The 19383-nt window shown below is 45.2% G+C and overlaps 1 protein-coding gene across 4 annotated transcripts in view; it reads right to left on the minus strand.

Annotated features, from left to right (window-relative positions):
• The window catches only part of CNTROB (centrobin, centriole duplication and spindle assembly protein), a 303393-nt gene that overhangs the window by 204357 nt on the left and 79653 nt on the right, over positions 1-19383 (minus strand). For all 4 annotated transcript variants that reach the window (XM_085636906.1, XM_085636903.1, XM_085636904.1 and 1 more), the window contains exons 8-11: positions 14153-14251; positions 13247-13483; positions 12232-12378; positions 11798-11931 (exon numbers count right to left, since the gene is read on the minus strand). In XM_085636906.1, coding sequence (XP_085493032.1) covers positions 11798-11931; positions 12232-12378; positions 13247-13483; positions 14153-14251 — 617 coding nt within the window. The remainder of the gene's footprint in view (positions 1-11797; positions 11932-12231; positions 12379-13246; positions 13484-14152; positions 14252-19383) is intronic.

A 19383-nucleotide genomic window follows, 5' to 3' on the forward strand; every position in this document is an offset into this window, starting at 1 on the left:
GTGCGATCCATCTTGCAATGGTATTCTTTGAGACTGGTCGTCCCAGAAAACCTTTTGTAAATGAAACAAAGAAATGCTTTGTTTTCCTGCATTCCTTTGTTCTCTCAATTTAGTACATGACTGCCCTTCTGGAGTCCAGGGTGTGCACTGCTCTTTCAGCTTTTGTTTTGGAAAAAACTTGGTATTTGAATTGCTTGGTTAATGTGGAACTTAGATACCACCTTTGGCATAAAATGTGGATCAGTTCTCATGACCATTCGGTCATTATGTATTTGGAAGTAGGGCTGTTGTAGTGTTCGCGCCTGCAATTCACTTACTCTACGTAGTGATGTGATTGCCACTAAAAACGATGTCTTTAGCGTGAGCATCTGTAAGGTTGCTTTGTGGATTGGCTCGAATGGCGCCTTAATCATTTGTGCAAGTACCACGTTGAGGTTCCATGTGGTGTGGCACCCTCTTTGGAGGTGCTATCCTCTTTGCTCCTTCCAGGAATCTCTTGACCACTTGTGATGTGAAAAGAAAACTCTTCCCCGTTTCTCCCCTTGTGTAAGCTACGATTGCTGCCAAGTGTACCCTTACAGATGCGTAGCCTAGTTTCTCCTCTAGCAAATATGTTAAATATTTTAGTACTGTTGATTCACTTGTGATTTTCCTTGAGAAGTGTTTTTCCCTACGGCACCAAAGCGAGAAACGTTTCCATTTTGCTGTGTAACACTTTCTTGTTGTAGGTCTTCTCGCCTCTCTGAGTACTGCCATAGTGCTCTCTAGTAGTTTGAGGTGAGAAAATTCCAAGTCTTCAGGAGCCACGCTGCCAGGTTTAGGCTTTCTGGTTCTGGGTGAAGGACCTTTCCGTTTTGCAGAGTTAGGAGGTCCTTTCTGTTGGGGAACTCGTGCCTTGTGCCATGGGACATTTCCATTATCAGTGAGAACCAGGTTTACCGGTCCCACTGTGGTGCTATGAGGATTAGTGTCATGCGGCTGATTCTGCACTTGTTGAGTACCCTGTGTAGCAGTGGTATCGGACGAAAAGCGTAAGAAAATGTCCCTGACCAGTCTATCCATAGCGCATTCCCTAGGGACTGTGCGCACGGTTGCCTGGATGCGAAGCGTTGGCATTTTGCATTTTGGGGTGTTGCAAATAGGATGAATTGCGGAGTCCACCATTTCTTGAAGATTTTTAGAAAATCTGATCGATTCATCTCCCATTCGTAGAATGCTGATGTTTGTCTGCTCAGCCAGTCTGCTTCTACATTGTCCTTCCCTGGAAGATGAATTGCTAGTAAGTCTATGTTCCTTGGGCTAGCCCATCTCCATAGCTCCTGGGCTAGGGTTGACAGTGTTAACGATTGTGTTCGTCCTTGTTTCTTTATGTAAAACATTGTGTTTGTATTGTCTGTTTGAATCAACACCCTCTTTCCGTAGAGCTCCTTCTGAAAGGCTTTTAAGGCTAGAAACACTTTTTACCTCCAGGAAGTTGATGTGCTTTATCTCATCCTGCTGTGTCCATAAACCCCCACCCCCACCTTGAGGTTGTTCATGTGGGCCCCCACTCCAGTTGGGAAGCGTCTGTTGTAATGGTCACTGTAGGAGTTGGTTGTGTGAAATGTCTCGCCTGTGTTATGTTACTCCTGTTCCACCACGTTATTTCCTGAAGAACTGTTTGTGTAAGGGACTAGATGAATGCATGAAGCCATCATCCCAAGCAGTTTCCCCACTGTCCTCACTGTCAGAGCTTGCCCCTTGCGGTATAGAAGTGTCTCCTTCAGTATTGCTACTGTCCTCTTTGTGCTCGGGAACCCCTTCCCGACTGTTGCGTCGATTTCTGCCCCTAAGAATATCTTTACCTGCTCTGATGTTGTTGATGACTTTTCCCAATGTATTGAGAAACCGATCTGGACCAAAGTCTCTATGACCCGTTGTATGTGTTGTTTGCAAAGGTTGTATGTGCTTGCTCTTACTAACCAGTCATCTAGGTATGGACATACGTGGATTCCCTGCCTTCTTAGGTCGGCTGCTACTGCTGCTCTGCATTTTGTGAAGACTCCTGGTGCCGACTGGAGTCCGAATGCTAGCATCGTGAATTGGTCGTGCGTTTTGTTGATTACGAATCGGAGTAGGTTTTTGTGTCTGTTGTTCACGGGAATGTGCAAGTTAGCGTCCTTTAGCTCCATAGTTGCCATGTAGTCCCATACCTGTATCTGAGGTATTACTTCTTGTAAGGATGTCATTTAGAATTTTTGAGTCTTTATGAACTTGTTTAGGAACCTTAATTCTAGTATAGGTCTTAATGTTCCGTCCACCTTTTGTGTGAGAAAGTACGTTGAATACATCCTCTTGTTCCTTTCCTTGTAAGACACCCTGTCTATGGCCCTTTTGTGTAGAAGTTCTTGTGCTTCTTCGAGCAAATGAGACTGCTCTTTTTTTAAATGAACCTTGTTCTTTGGTCTTCTGCATGGTGGTTGTTTTGCCAGTTCTATGCAGTATCCGTATTGTATTATGTTTAGTATCCATTTGTCGGATGTAATCCTCTTCCACTCCTGGAAGAAGTATACAAGTTTGCTAGCTATTCTGCCTCCCACTGGTGTTGCATGTTGGAGGTATTTTTTGTTGTCTGGGACCGGATGTTTTTGTACGTGTATTTGTTGTTGCGCCCTCTGAGATCTTGTTAGAGTGTGCACCAAGGTTGTAGTGCAGTCACTTGGAGGTGGGATACTGCCCCCCTCTTTGCTGTTGACCTCTTTCTCAAGTGCACCCTCGAAAGGAGTGCCTCCTCTGTTGGTATTGCCGTTGGCCCTGGTTCCCTCCTTGGTAACCCTGCTGAAAGGTCTAGTGTGAGGCTGGTGGTTTGCCCTGCGGCTGGTCTCCGTGGTGTCCTTCTACGCATACCTCTGAATTGGACCTTGCAGTTTCATTTGCCTTCTTCAGCTGAGTTAGCTTTTCGGCAACAGCTGTTCCGAACAGTTGTTGCCCATAGAACGGTGTGTTCAAGATATTACTCAGCACCTCTGGTTTGAAACGTGAGATTCTTAGCCAGGCGTGTCTTCTCTCCGTAACCCCGATCATCATTTGCCTGCTTGATGTCTCTGCAGCATCTAGGGCCGATTTCAAACATGTATTAGCCATGTTCTTCCCCTCTTCCACCAAGTGTGCTGCCCTTCTCTGGAACTGGTCTGGCTGTGTCAGCAGTTCGCTTACTTCATCCCAGTGCTGGTATTGATGCCTATCGATTAGTGCATTAGAATTTGCTATGCGCCACTGAATGTTGGCACTTCGTTCCATCTTCTTCCTGTGAGATCCATTCTTTTGCTCTCCTTGTCTGGTGGTGGGCCCACGTTAGTGGGTACATTAGCCCTTTTTCTGGCTGTGGAAGCTATTGTAGAGTCATCAGGCACTGAGCCTCTGATATACATTGGGTCCTTGGAGAAGTGTTTGTTTTTTTTCTCTACCCTTGGTGTTACTGCCTTGGATGTGGCAGGTTCCTTAAAGGCTTCCTTTACCTGGTCCAGCACACTTGGGAACATGGGCAGGAATTGGCTTCTTGTCTGCGTGGGCAGCAAGGTCTCTAGGAGGAAGCAGGACTGTGACTTTTCCTCCCCTTGCTGCACTACATAGGTGTCTGCCGCCTTCTTTAACACCCAATTGTACATCCTGATGTTGTCGTGGGGTGAGGGCCTCGAAGGGTACGAGTCTATCCCTTCCTGTGTCGAGTCGGCATCGAGATCTTGCCACTGCTTGTCTTGTGTCTCCGAGGTTGCCGTACCGCGATAGGTTTGGTCCTCTTCTTCTACCTCGGCTTCGAAGTAGTATTCTTCTCCCTCTCCTTCGTCAGCTGGCTCTGGGGTCGTAGGAACCTGTAGTTCCTCGAGGTCTTTTTCGGGTAGTGTCGAGGTCTTCGGCGGGATCTTGAATTGCCTCATTGTCTCGTCGAAATCTTTCTTGCGCTGCAAGATGCTTGCCATTTCAGCTTCGAGCCTCTTCCTTTTCTTCTCAAGCTCAGATGCTTGTGCTTCGGCGTCGATATTTTCTGGCTTTCTCTTGGCACTTGTCGACAATGACGTCAAAACTTGCTTTACGCTCTTTCTTGGACGTCGAGAAGTCTTTTTCTTGACTACTCTTCAACGACTTCGTCTTAGCGTGGGTTTTCGCCGTCTGGGAGTCCTTGGCAAAGGAACCGACGGACTGTTTGTCCTTAGACGAGCTCGCGGTCGCCGAATGTTTCGACGCCGGGACTGTTTTTGAGGACTTAGAGTCACCCTTTTGGGGCTCGGTCGACTGTTTAGGGGTCGCTGTCTCTCTTACATCCTTTCGAGTGCTCTTTTCGGTGTTGCCGACTTGGACGTGCGCATCCTCCTTACCCTCGTGCCCTTCAGCGACGTTGTCCAGGTCTTGAAGCGAAGGTGGTGACCCTTGACCCTGCATACTGTAATTCGCTCTTTGCCTCTTCCTCACCTTCAAGGTCTTTGGGGTGAATGCCAAGCACGCGTTGCAATCTTCGGAGCGGTGGTCGAGCACCAGACAAAGGTTACAGACCGGGTGCTGCTCCTTCTGTGCGTACTTGTGGTGGCAATTGTCGCAGAACTTGAATGGTGTCTTGTCCATTACAGCACCCAGGGAGCCCCGTGTGCGCCTTCTTCATTGGCCGTCGAAGGTTCGATGATTTTTCTCCTTCTCTGCGTCCCCGTTCACCACCTCAAAGGCCGGTGTGTCGATACGTTTTTTTCCTGTTTTGTAGCCAATTCTCGTGGATTCTTCTCTCGAAAGTTCTGGAGCTCCTCCTGTCTCGATCCAGACCCAACGGTGGAAAAAAAGAATCTGAAGATGGCGACCAATGGTGGGAGCTTCCAGAGGAAGCACGTCGACATCACAGAAGGACACCAAATGGTGGTATGTCGATGCCCACCAGGCCACGAAAAAAAAACAAAAAAAAACAAAAAACACTACAATTCAGGACCCAATTACTAGATGGCGGAATAATGCACAGCATAGTGAATCCAGAAAAGATTCACGATGCAAAACTTGCTGGTGAATTGAAGAGCTGGTACAAGCCCCTGAGGGCATCAATCAAGGCCTCATTAAAAGGTAGGGGAGGCTCAGAATCAGTCTGCGTAAGCTGAAGTGCTTCCATCAGGATACTGTTTTTCACTTCCATAGTGGAAAGCTGGAGGTCAAGGACCTCAGTTGCTCTACGCATAACCATCACGCAGATTCTTCAAAGGCCGGGTCAGGAGGAAAAAAAAAAAATGGAAGACTCCAGGGAGGTGTCAGGTCCACTAGCATACTGTAGGTGCTTGTAGATACCAAATATTGTCGGCACAAGGCTGAGCAAAGTAATCAACCTGATAAGGATCGTTATCTGAATCAGTGCCAAAAAGTGAATGCAGAAACTGTCACCTGCCTGGTGGTAAGGCGAGAGCAGAAATTTTAGTTATTTTGTTGAGACACCGGTCAAATTTGGACCAATGCCAAGCTAGTATAAGAAAGGACAAATTGGGGCCACCCCTACTGGTGACAGAGTTGAGATCAGCGTCACTGTGCCAAGGCATGGATTGGGTATGGGCGCAGAGGGCGGAGTCTTTCTTGGACTGGAAATTGGATCAGCACTGAGGGTCCAACTGTTGCTGAAGGCGAACCTGTCAGAGATAACCTAGATGGAAGGCCTTTCAAGGGGCCAGAATTTAGTTGAGCAAATCTCTTTGATTTGGCACAGCCTGGCTAAAGACCCCGGAAACTCTGGTTGTGTCGGAACCAAGTGCAGAACATGCTCCAAAGTTGGCCGACGTCTGAATCAAGAACAGGATTGTTATCGCCTCCCATGGTCTTCATCAGGAGTGGGAATGGCCCGAAGAAGTAGAAATCTGCTTCAACTTCTTATGTTTTTTGTGTTTACCCGAGAATTTGAAGCAAGACAAAGACTGGACTAGAGAGTGGCTCAGTAGACTCTTGGAGCTTGAACGAATCTTCGGCATGGGTCGGGACTTGGATCCGTCCCGGCGCTGCGTCATGTGCTTCACAACAAAGGTTCCCCAATGCCCTTCGGGTTCATCAACATGCAGTACCCGCAGTTGTGGCTCAGCCCCTGACACAGCAGGGAGGACCGGTCACAGAAATCTGTCTGCGACAGTCCCTAGAGGGCCTAAAACCTGTCTTATGGGGTGACATCCCTAAATACTGTAGATAATTTCACAAAACAAAAGTCCATGAGAGAAACTGGATTTTCATGTAGAGGCGTGGAAAGAAAAGAACTGATGTCAGCAAGCAGGAGTGGTGCCTCTATAGGCCCCATACGTAACTGCCGGAGTGGAACAGTGTCAGTGAGGAGCCAAACATCATCACTTTCTGGTGCACAGAGGTACTACAAAATAAGTTTCTGGATCCAGTCTGATGCATGGGGAATATTGAAAAGGTGAGGAATCTGTAGTTAGAAGTCTGAATCAGAAAATATAAAAAATAAACAATATAAAAAATAAAAAGAAACCGCAGAGAGAAATAGATGTAGCCTTTAAAGGCCAATTAACTGCAACACACAATGCCCTGCCCTTGCCAAAGATCCTCCACTCAATATAAACCTGTCAGAAACCATAATATTTTTTGATGTACATGAAGATGAGCAAGGTTGACATCAATGAAGATGGAGAACTGCTTTCTCTAGACCCGCAAGAGGGTAACAGATGCATAATCTGGTCCACTTGAGAGTAATGTTCTGTTATAGACTGCTAGTTTGCTTCAATATTTATATACAAACATGAGACATATTCAAGTTTCCATACAAAAGGACTTCAAATGCAAGGTTGCCTATGCCAAGGACGTTAGACTGTGACGTATATCTCATCCCAACCCCTCGTCTACATGGAAGCATTGAAAAAGGTTTGTGGGGAAATGATAGGATGCCAGGGTACTACAACTAGTGGGGTTGAACAAGAGGTTTTGAACTTCTAAATCACTCTGTAGATCAAGAAACTCGGAAAGCAGGGTAAATTAATGTCTTTAACCAAGGAAACGGACCATATCATGAGATTCCAGTCATAGGAACCTGCTTTAAGTATCTTGAGATATCTGCTGTTAACCAACTAATCTAATTCAAGAAAAGCCTAGGACTTAAAAATTATATTGTTAAATGTCTGAATTTACAAGTCATTCCTATTCTTCCGAAGCCATCATGCTTAGCAACGGCCTTACTTCCCTCTGCACCCACTACCTCCGTAAACACATGCTTTCAGAGAAGTTCCTTTTTTTGGGAGTCCAATGTCAGTGTGTGAGCTTTTCTGGAAAATAGTGTTTCCAATGTAGTACATCAATGTTGTGTGTTGATTTGATCCATTAGCTGGCAAGCTGGAAGGAAGGCCAATCAGAGCAGGAGGGTGTGGCCAGTATTAAAACAGCTTTATACAATTGTTAAAAATGCATCCTGCTACACAAAAAGGGATGATCCGTTCTATTGTGAACACAGAGCACATGGAGATTTGCATATTTTTTTAATGTCGATAATACTTTTTTGCCCCCATTCCCTAAAGTTTGGTGCTACAAGACAGGCACAACGCTTTTAAAGCAGTCATAAGTGCATGCAACCCAGCATTTGAAATCCGAAAAATGCAGGTTACTACCACTTAAGTACTGTCCTTGTTATTAGACACTACTCCTAAGGGAGGAGCAGAAGGCTCTTCAGGTGTAGAATTAGGAAACTGTTTGGAAAGAGAAAATCATCACTCAGATGTAAAAAAAAAAAAAAAAAAATGTTTGGTAATGACTTTACCCACTTCATGAATTCCCATCTAATAAAATGCCATTGTGCCAAGTTGTTTAACACCCTTCCATGTGCTATACTTTATAGGCTAATGTCATCTGGAAGACAGGAAAAAACAAAAACAAAAAAACTTTTCCTTCGGTACAGAGCAGCTACAAGCACCATGCACTTGTAAGACTCTCAGAGAGAACTTGAAGCCAAAGGCTAATGCTATTGACATAAAAAAGGTTATTCTTACGTTGGGGCCTTCAATCCTACAGACAAGAGTATTAAAGACATTTTCTGGCAGCTTAACCTGCTGTGAGAGAAATGGCGGCAATGAGTGGCTATAGACCACTACGATTTCTATAAACACTCGTCAATACTTGAAGCTTTACAGAAGAAGCTGGGGTTGGCTGAATTTTTTCCAATGTATTGTAGGAAAACTGATCATAACAGCCTACAGGGTGGTTGAAGACCGACACATGCAGAGGTAAAGTGCTACTTGTGCAGGCATTTTCTAACCCAACTGCTCCAATCTTTAGATGTGATTGATTAGTGGAGCTGAAGAAATGGCAAGCATTTAATGTGTCAGATAACTTAGTTACTAAAGCAGAGGGATCTCAGCAAATGGGATCTTCGGAACATGCCTAGGCTCTCTTGGCTAGGACGAGATCTTGTAGAGGCTGACTAACAGGGCCTATGACACAAGGTCACAAAACAGGCTACATTGCAAAGTGCTGTTGGGGATACTAATCATAGAAATCGCAGATATGCACATTTCTGCTGAAGAAAGCGGAATGTTGAGACATTCATCTGCGCCTCAAAATTTGCAAAAGAAATAGCTACCAGAGGAGTATCTTTACTTGTGTTGAAACAAGAGGATAGGGTCATTCCATAGTGAAATTGAATTGTGAGGATTTGACCATATATCCTAAATGTTTTGCTACGCATTGTTTCTAGGTCAATTTATAAAATGGTGTTGTAGGTGCCCAGAATGTGGTACAGATCCTCCACATTACCCAATACAAATTTAGCATGGTTATACCACCTCATTCTCCAGCACCCTTCTCCAAATTCCAGGTATCCACTTCCCAAACTGCCTTTAAAAGACACCAAAATATTCTCCTTGTGATGGACATCCATCTCTGGCCACCCTTTTTGACAGATATCTAGGTTTGATATAATTTGCTCACATGTGAGTGTGCTTTGCTTGTACTTCCTTGTAAACAGACAATAGGATTTAGTGGATCAGTGCTTCTAACTGGCATATCCTTTAAGGACATCAAACTTTCCAATTTTCTTCCTTATGTATATGTATTTATGTGGTATTTGTATAAAGCATATCTAGACAAGCAGCAGGGCACTGTACAGTCAAAGGAAAACATAGTCAATGACTGGAAAGGAAGCTGCATTCTGAAAGCGGAGGTGGACTGTTACCTTGTCATGATGCAGAGTTCTTTACAATTGTGCATCTTGAGCGCATTCTTAATTGGAGAAGAATCAGCACAGTCTTGATCGATACATGTTCCAGATCACAGGTGCCTTTCTTTCCACCGGATCAGTTTTTCCCTCTCACGCCAACCTGGATCAGCGCTCACATGGTATTCGCTTGACTACATCTCAGAGATTTTATAAAGTGATAGATTCAATCTGAAACAGTCTTTAAGACAGGGCTCTGTTTCCTTTGCTACAAAGGGCAAGCATGTGGCAGCAGATGCTACAGATGGAGGGCAAAGGGATTGCAGATATAGCCTGGCTTTAAATAACATTAAAGAGTCTGGCTTTTTTCTTTGCAGAAAATGAGAAATCAGTCTTTGTGAAATTGGTTTCTGTTTGTTCAGTCCTGCAGTGCCAAATTGTCAACTATATTTCCCTGAGATAGTGCTCTCAGTGTACTGCAGCTCCAGTGTCTGTTTCTGTGCTCAATCCTTACCACTCTTCCCTCCTAAAACCTTGAAGAACTGCTTATTGCATAGGTGAAGGCAGCTCTGAAATTCCCTCGGGACTAGGCGGATTAGCTTCATGATGCCGTGGCTATTCAATTTAGTAAACCCGGCTAAGCCCTCAAAGCAATTAGGAGGAGCACTTTCTGAGGAACAAGCACCACTAATACCCCATACAACAACATACCAAACAAATACTTCAATGGGGTTGTTAGACCTGTCAGCCCTTTGGGTGGTCCCTCCTCATCATTATTTATTTTGTCCCACTTTTGCCTTAAACCCTGTTATAATTTTTCCTTTTTGGGAACCACCAGACTTTTTAGTGTTGATGCAGGGTCAGGGAGCCATTTTCCCTACCCCTGGAACTTCTGTCTGAGGGCCTGAGACACAAAATGGTGGCCACCCATTGTCACCTGTGACATCACCAGAACACACTAGAGGTTTCTAGAACCTTCTGCAACATTCTAGAACCCTGGGATAGAGGGAGGCAGTTTAGAATGTTGGGAAGCCATCTCAGGTTGGCAGTTGGCCGTTGGCAGTTGGCAACTGACTAGAGAGGAGAGAGGACCAGTTCAGAAGGAGGTCGGAGTAAGGCAGCAGGGGTGGAAACCAGTGCTTGGAGTGGGGTCCAGAAACCCACCCTTGATGCTAGTCCCTACTGACCAAGCCCAGCCTAGAGCCCTGTGTGGGACCAAGACCAGAAAAACCATCTTAAGGACCTAAATATTGTGAAGAGGCCTTAAAGAAGAAGACCAGCAAGTTCCTGACCTGGACAGCAGTGTCCTCCTGGAGTCCTGACGTCGAGAAGCCTGGAGACCTGGAGCCCGAGGTGGAGAAGCGGCGCTGACAGAAAGCAGACGTCGTACCCGGAGCCGCCAGAGGTCGAGAGAGGGCGCCGACGGAGGACGTGGAGAGTCACCGGAGGTCGAGTAGGAAGTCACCTGAGGTCGAGGTGTGGCGTCGACGGGGGAGTGAAGTCCACCCTCCGGAGTCGCCGGAAACCAAGGTGAAGCGCGCAGGAGGTCGGGAGTGGAGATCGCACTCCGGAGTCGCCGGAACCCGAGGTGGAGCCGACGGAGGTCGGGAGTGGAGGTCGCACTCCGGAGACACCCGGAAGCGGGGAGACCGTGACCCTGTGACGCCGGAACACGACATCGAGCCAAGGCCGCCCAGCGACATCGATCCGGAGCCGCCTCACGGCACCGACCCGGAGTCAGGTAAAGCCGATCGACGCGACATCGAACCGAGGCCGCCCAGCGACATCGAACCGGAACCGCCAGACGGCATCGACACGGCGTCAAGTGGAACAGATCGACGCGACATCGAACCGGAGCCGTCCAGCGACGTCGACCCGGCGCCGAGCGGAGCCGATCATCGTGAAAAAGGCAGTAAGTGGTAGAAAGGGCATCTGAGGCCCTGTGGAGCCCTAAAAGACCATTCTAGGGGCTAGAGGGGTGTTAGAACCAGCCTGGGAGTGCCAGGGGTGAACTGAGACTGGTGTAGTGACCTCTGTGAGGGGTTGTGTATTGTGGGAGAGCCAGATCCGTAGGTTACCCTTATTCTACCTCAGTTCAGGCCCAGCCTTGACCAATCTAGGTGGGACACCCCCCCATGTCATCCAAATGACCACAAGCTGTACTTGGGCATAGTAAAACCAGACTACCTCATAAATGTGATCTGATTTGCAATTGTTATTGATTGCTTATATTATTTATTGAAGGCGTTGTATTTATTGTCTGACAGTATTTATTTGCCCTCTGTATTTATTGAACCTATATTTATTCCGTGTTTATTTATGACCTGAACCTATTTATTGAAACCCCACTGTGGTATTATTTATTTGACCTGCTATTTTCAAGAAAAGTCTTATGGTTTTGTATGTATGTTTTGAAACCTGCAACTAAGAGAAAATAAGATAAAGACAAACTACTTTCTTTCATAATTTTTACGGTGTAGTGTCGTTTTTGGAACGGATGAACGCATGGTTATTGTGAGGGTGTGACGTACGCTTAACACGGTGCCTGACCCCCGACCGCTCGAGCCAAGCTACCATTGTGCTGGGAACCTGGTGACTGCTAACCCGGTTGCCCGGTTTCCAACAGGGGTGTAAACACTTCACATGTATTTGTACCTGTGTTGCTCACGCAAGGATGCCAACTGGCGTGCATTGCCATCGTGCACCTCTGACAAGCGTTCTGTAACTTGCTGCTCCAGAGCCACCTTGAGTTCAGACTCCAACTTCATCCTCTGGGACTCGTGGCGGGCCTAAGGGATTGAAAAAAAAAAGTAATTCCATGGAGCTTCAGCAGTGTTAACTTCAATACAGAACAGAGGTAAGAATATCCTACAAAAAGGCACGCCGTGAAAGTGGGCATCATTAGTATAATTATGAGTATCACCATACTTAAGACACGAAAGAACAGTATTCAAAACCAAGTCTGAGAACTTTACCTCAGCAGTATCCACAAAATGATCTACAACAGACAAGTCCACAGACCGTCTAGGATTCCCTTCTCCAATGTTCCCTGGAGTAGGGGCACTGCTCCAGAAGGAAAAATAACTTACCTTCAATAGAGTAATATCCATTTGGAGGCTATCCCTCTCCCGGCGGGTGGCATCCAACTCACTCTCCAGCTTCTGCACCTGTCCTTGGACAGACATCACTGTCTGCTTGGCATCCAGAGCCAGTCGAGCATCCTTCTGGGACCGAGCCTGGGAGGAGAGTGCACAGGTTAGATGACAAAAGCCTCTCCGTTGCACCGCTCTGACACTCTCCTTGAGCTCTATTCAGTTTCCTCACTACTTGTGCTTAGGTAATCTGTCTGCATTCTCTTTTGAATCTTCATGTCATGTGTGGAGTCTATTTACCGTCTCTCTATTCCTAGGTAGTCAGCCTGCCATCTTCATTACAGTTTCACTCCTGCAATGATCAGGGAACTGGCTAATCCATTTAGTGCACACTTAGGCAGCTCTCGGAACAACCTCTCCTTTACTTTATACTATCAAACCAGCACAAAGTCAAACCTTCCCATCAGTAGCTGTCAGTTTCACCTTACCACTAAGCAGTAGTTTTGCATTTCTCCCATGCCCCCTTCAGGTTGTTGCTCTTTTGGTTTTCCACCTCTGATTATGGTTTATATTTCTTGAGTTAAAGCTATCCCAGACTGCCTCCCATAAGCTATTAGTGGCAGTCTCACCTTCCCTCTTTTGAAGTTCCATCTGTTACCTTCTAGTACCATCCCTCGGGATATCAACCCACCTAGGTTATGATCAGGTGACATATCTGCTTTCCGGCTAGCTAAATCCTCCACCAATACCATTCCATCACTTTGTAACACTCAGTTGTCTGATTTCCCTCTTGTGAACTGGCACCATTTTCAAGGGTTATGCTGAGAAAATGAAGTCAAGCCTCCCCTTGTGACCCTCCAGCTGTCATACACTTCTCTTGCTGGTTTTCCTACTTTTCTATTAAAAGACCTTCACTTTCCAGGTAACCAAAGGAGGTCTCTCTCCTTATGTAGGCTTTTATTTTTAACCTTTCTTCAATCGTTTAGCTCCACTCACTTCAATACAAGCTCACCTTCTCGCTCTCCAGCTGTCGCTCACACTCCTCCTGCAGGCCCTGGTAACGTTCGTCCAGCTGCATCTCCTTTCGGGCCCAGGATTCTTGCTCCTCCTCCAGCGTGGCTCTTAGAGTCTCCAGACGCTTCTGCTCTTGCTGAAGTGCGGAGACTGCTTCGTCCAGTTGAGACTGCAGGGCCTGCTCACGCTGCTTCTCCGACTCCAGACTACGCACTAGGATCCTCTTTTCTTTCTCCTAAGACATGAAAACATGATTTAGACAACTCCCTCCTCTTTAAACACAAACAAGGCCCTGGAGTTCTCAGATAGGGTTGTCATCAGAGTTTCACCTCTAAAATTCTGGCATTCCAACTGCGTATGTGGAGTGGTCATCCGATGGTTGATAGATTAAACACTTTAAACAATACTCAGTCTATTTCAGGACACATAACACTGCAATTCTGCATTTATTTAGTGACCACAGTACCAAACCACAGCTTCTGCTCATTCAATGTGAAGTGTACACATTAAGTCAATATTAACTTCCAGTGCTACTCAACACTGGAAAACACAATGAATTTGTACCACTGAGGTGTTTGTTTCCCCGACTCCCTAAATGGATAACTGCCTGGATAGCAGCTCAGCCTAAACCACTACTTTTGGCTTGGCATCTGTCTATTCAGATTGGCAAGATGCCGATGTCAGGCAACAATTAACAGAATAAAAGATTTGGCAATTCTCAGGTACTCAGGAAGTGGCATAACAAGGAAGTCTCACTTGCAGTAGAAATGGTCAACAGAACACAGAAAGAATGTTCTATGGCTACTAAGTTTGATGATTTTTCTCCATGCACCTGAAGAAAACAAACAAACCTCTTTACGTGTGCCTCTCAGCCTAACGTTAACCACACTTTACCAAACCTTACCAGCATTTCATTTTGCTTTCGTCGTTCAGCAGCTTCTTTCTGTTCCCTCTCCAGTTTCTCCATTGTCTGAGACAGGCTTTGTTCCAGCTTGGACAAACTCTTAAAAAGAATAAATAGCAAAGACAAATGTATCGTAGAATCTTTTTAATAGATTACATTTCTAAATAGGTTGCTTTTGGCCTGCTAGCCAACACTTTATCATCAAAGGGGTGCCTTGATAATGGGTGTAGCCATTCTAGGTGTCTTGAATCATCTAAAATAAAAAAATATCACAGATTTCAATCTCAACAGGGATATTCTTAAACAATAAATCATAAAGCTGTGGGGCACAGTGTGTTGCAGGCAGCTGCGAATGTAATTTACATAAAGTTCCTGGCTCCATGTGCTGCGAATGCCACTGAGCCATCCTTAGAGTTTAGATTTCATGGCATCAGCAGTAGGCACAATGTGTTTTTTTCAGCTCTTTTCCTCTAGTAGGAATGGGGCTACTGGTTAGAAGTTTTGGCTGACAAAACAATACAAGCAAAAAGTCATGCTTCACTGCTGGGATTTCACAAGCTATTAGCCACATGGGTACAAGCCAACATCACTAATAGAAAACAGCTATTAGGTGATCCATGGATAGCTACTCGATTTGGTTATCCTCAGTTTGGGTATAACCAGAATTTATTTCATCACACTGTGAAAGTGTCCACTATTGCAAAGTAAATTGAAATTTGTTTTTCTTTCATTTCTTTTTCTAAGGTGCGGCTAAGTTCACGAAACCCACAGCCTTATGTAGGAAGAGAGGGGGCTGGAAAAGGACTGCAAGCTCTGCCCTGAATCGAGGAAAACTTTGCTCTGAAGTTTAAAGCAAACTGATCTATCCTAATAGCAAGAAAATAATTGTGCTAGGTGTAAATTACCTCTACTTCAATGAGAGTAAATGTGAGCTATATATATTATACGTGCATGGCAGTGAATATGAAAGTGGCCCAGTAATATGTTCTTTAGTGCAACTGTACTAATAAATACATTCACACACATTAATACAACACAAATTTTGAGCTTTTTTTAACCAAAGTACAACTAAAATATGACAGACATTTTATTGCCTTAGATTGCGTGGAACAATTACTTTATACAGGGAAACAAGTTTCCAAATAGTCCTGAGATCTATACACTGTGATTTTACCATACTTCCCAACTTTAACCCCTTGCATACTGGCTTTGGTTGAATACCTTTTGTTAAAATAAGTACAACTAAATATATAGCATGGCTTAAACCATATATGTAGATGCAACAATTAACATTGTTGGGGGAGCGGCATCTTGATTCACTCAAGGTGTCTCTCTTGTTAGTCATGGCCCCTTCCACCACTCAACTGTAAAAATACAATATCAAACTGTGCATTTGCAGATATATTTTTAAATATATATAGTATATCTAAATGTGCACATCGACAAGCACCTATGTTCTTAAACAATAAGAATTAAAAACAATTAAGAAAGCGTTTTATTGAAAGCCTTTTATTTTTCTCTGCTCTAAAAAGGGAAAGACATGTAAATAATAAGGCAGGCACAAACCTTCCTGAAATAAACACTTCATTTGTCACTGCTTCAAAGTCACAAAATGTAATATAAGGTGATCCATTGATTCAATTTGACAGTTAACCCTGTAAGTGCTGAGAATTTCCTGAGCCAAGCTCTTTTATGATGTTTGGGGCAGTTCATAGTGCACTACTTGTTTCCACAAAAGATAACCAGGCCAAATTTGCATCCTTTTTTCCCCTACATATTGGTGATTCTAAAGGTCCTCATAGAAGTCTGCATCTTGTTGAGGCGGCATATACTGTTTTTTGTAAGGGTGGAAAAGCCACCCCGGACATCAATTAAAAACATTAGGCAGAGTGGAATTCTCATATAATTGTGCTCCGTCAGATTGAAAGTCTTTCCGCCTTGCAGATCAATTGAATGCAAAAATACAGATTGCCTAAATCACATTTAAAATGTCTGGAAACACTCAGATTTACACTATGATTTAGCAAGCAGTAAAATTGAAAGCGGAAAAAGGGTAAGTTACTTACCTGTAATTCTAGTTCTCTTCCAGGGGTATCCTCATCAAAGTCATAAGCACTGAATATTCCCGCCCATGTGCGGGGACCCCGGAAATAATAAAATTATATATGTAAAAAACATACATATATACAGCTCTGTATATGTATAAACATATATCATTTTTTCCAAGCAAATGCAGCTCCCATAAAAGGCTAGGCAATGTAAATATACACATCCAATAACACACATATATCTATATATATGTATAAAGGTATAACAATACACCCAAATCTCTTTTTTTTTTTTTTTTTTTAATGAGGTAAACACTCATGAGAAAGCAAAAAATAAAGAGAACAAACTGTGGAAAAACACAGATGTATAACACATTGCCAGCCTGCAGGCTGCATTGCAATACAATACCATAGAGACTAAAAAGCCCTGTACAGGTAAAAACTGGCACCGTGCCTTTAAGGCAGCCCTGACTTCCATATCCCATCATGCCTCAGGGGTGACAGTTAGGTCAGTTGTTCTTTGCGGGACCGTAGTCCTAAACACAAAGATATACCTTTTCCATAATGAATAATACACCTCTTCTCATTTGCCTGGGGAGGTGGGTGGGTTGCTTATGACTTTGATGAGGATACCCCTGGAAGAGAACTAGAATTACAGGTAAGTAACTTACCCTTCTCTTCCAGGGGATCCTCATCAATAGTCATAAGCACTGAATAGAGTAGCAAGCTCCCCTTCCACCAGCAGGCAAATGAAACTAAGGTTGTATCACCCATGGAGAAAAAGAATCATGAAAATGATTATGTTTGGAACAGATTCCTCAAGGAGGCTTGTCCTACTTGAGTGTCTGCCCTGGTGTCCGAATCCAGACAATAATGCCTGGTAAAAGTGTGGACAGATCTCCAAGTGGCTGCCTTGCAGATCTCGGAGAGTGGGACATTATTGAGAAAAGCCGCGGTAGCCGCTTTTCCTCTTGTCGAATGCGCTTTAGGGCGCGCCCCCAATGGTTTCTGAGCCAGTTGGTAGGCCAAAGTAATACTAGAAACAATCCACCTAGCAATGGAACGTTTGGATGCAGCAAAGCCCATACGGACAATCCCATAGTTCACAAACAATTGGTCAGATTTCCTGATATTCTTAGTCCTATCTAGGTAGAATTTTAGGACCCTTCTGACATCCAGAGAATGCAACGCCCTCTCTGCCGGAGAGGAGGGGTTGGGAAAAAAGGTTGGTAAGGAGATGGCTTGGTTTACATGAAACTCCGATACCACCTTGGGTAGGAACGAAGGGTGAGTTCTCATCACCACCCTATTTAGATGAAAAACAGTGTAGGGTTCTTTAGAACAGAGGGCCTGTATCTCACTGACCCTCCGTGCTGAAGTGATGGCTATTAAAAATGCTGTCTTCCATGTGAGGTGCTGTAGGGTAGCCTTATGAATAGGCTCAAAAGGTGAACCCATGAGCTTCGACAGAACCAAGTTTAGCTCCCAGGAAGGAGAGGGAGGTCTAACAGGGGGATAGACTTTCTTGAGTCCTTGCAAGAAATCCTTCACTACCTGCACTTTAAAAAATGACTGCTGTGAAGGCGAACGCCTGTATGCTGTTATGGCTGCTAGGTGAACCTTTATGGAAGAAAATTTCAACCCTGCCCTTGCTAAATGTAGAAGATAGGGCAAAATTACATCCTCCTGGCATTTAGTGGGATCATAATGATGCTGAGCACACCATATATAAAATCTTTTCCACTTACAGAAGTAGGAGTGTCTTGTCGAAGGCCTCCTGGCTTCCTTCAGTATGGACATACACTCTTGAGGGAGGTTCAGATGGCCATACTGGAGGACTTCAGGAGCCATGCTGTTAAGCTCAGCGAGGGAAGGCTGGGATGGTAAATCTTCCCCTGCATCTTGGATAACAAGTCCGGCCTGCACGGCAGCCGCTTGTGGGGGCGGATCGACATGTGTAGGAGATCCGTGTACCACCACTGCCTCGGCCAGTCCGGTGCTATGAGTATCATCTTGGCAGATGAATTCTGTAGCTTGGTCACCACCTTGGGAATTAGTGGGAGAGGCGGAAAAGCGTACACAAATGTCATTGACCAATTGATCAAAAGGGCATTCCCTAGGGATCCTGGTCGATGGTATCTTGAGGCGAAGCCTCGGCATTTTGTGTTTTGCTCGTCCGCGAAGAGGTCCACTTGCGGGCGCCCCCATTCCCCGAAGATGTCTTCTAACACTTCGTCGTTGATTACCCAGTCCTCTGGCTCTTGAAAATGCCGACTGAGCAAGTCTGCTTGCACGTTGAGTTCTCCTGGTAGGTGCACCGCTTTCAATGAGATGTTCCTTGCTAGGATCCAGTGCCACAGGGACTGAGCTTCCAGCGAGAGCGTTCTGGATCGAGTACCCCCCTGCTTGTTCAGGTAGTACATTGTGGTGGTATTGTCCGTCTGTACTAGAATGGTACTCGTCGTTATCGCAGGTAGGAACGCTTTGAGGGCTAGGTGGACCGCCCTGAGCTCCAGCATGTTGATGTGGTACAACTGTTCGCTGCTGGACCACCGTCCTTGAGTTTGCAGAGTCCCAAAATGCGCACCCCATCCCTGAAGGGATGCGTCGGTGATTAAGGTCTGAGTTGGGGGCTCTTGATGGAAAAGAATCCCCACTTGCAGATTCCTTGGCTTCAGCCACCACTTGATTGACTGTTTGGCTGCAGAGGAGAGGCAAACCTTTTCTTCCCACAGAGAGTTCCTTTGATCCCATTTGTCCTCGAGATCTTGCTGGAGAGGACGCATCCTTAGCCTGGCATTGGGCACTAGGAAGATGCAGGATGCCATGGCCCCTAGCAGAGATGAGATTTGCCTTGCCGACGACAGATTGCTGGTCATAATCTGTCTGCCTTTTAGCATAATGGATGACTGTCTTTCCTCCGAAGGAAACACTTTTCCTACTACGGAGTCTATAGTTGCACCCAGGTAGTGTATTCTCTGCGTTGGTGAAAAATTGGACTTTTTGACATTCACTCTGAGACCCAACCTGCGACATAAGTTCAGGCATAGCGACAGCTGTGTCCGCACATTCTGTGGCGATGAGCCCTTTATTAGCCAGTCGTCTAGGTAGGGATAGACGAAGACTCCTGCGCGCCTCAGAGCAGCCGCTACTACTGCCACGCATTTTGTGAATACTCGAGGA

This window comes from Triturus cristatus, chromosome 12, assembly GCF_964204655.1.
Source record: "Triturus cristatus chromosome 12, aTriCri1.1, whole genome shotgun sequence".
NCBI classification, from domain to species: Eukaryota; Metazoa; Chordata; class Amphibia; order Caudata; family Salamandridae; genus Triturus; species Triturus cristatus.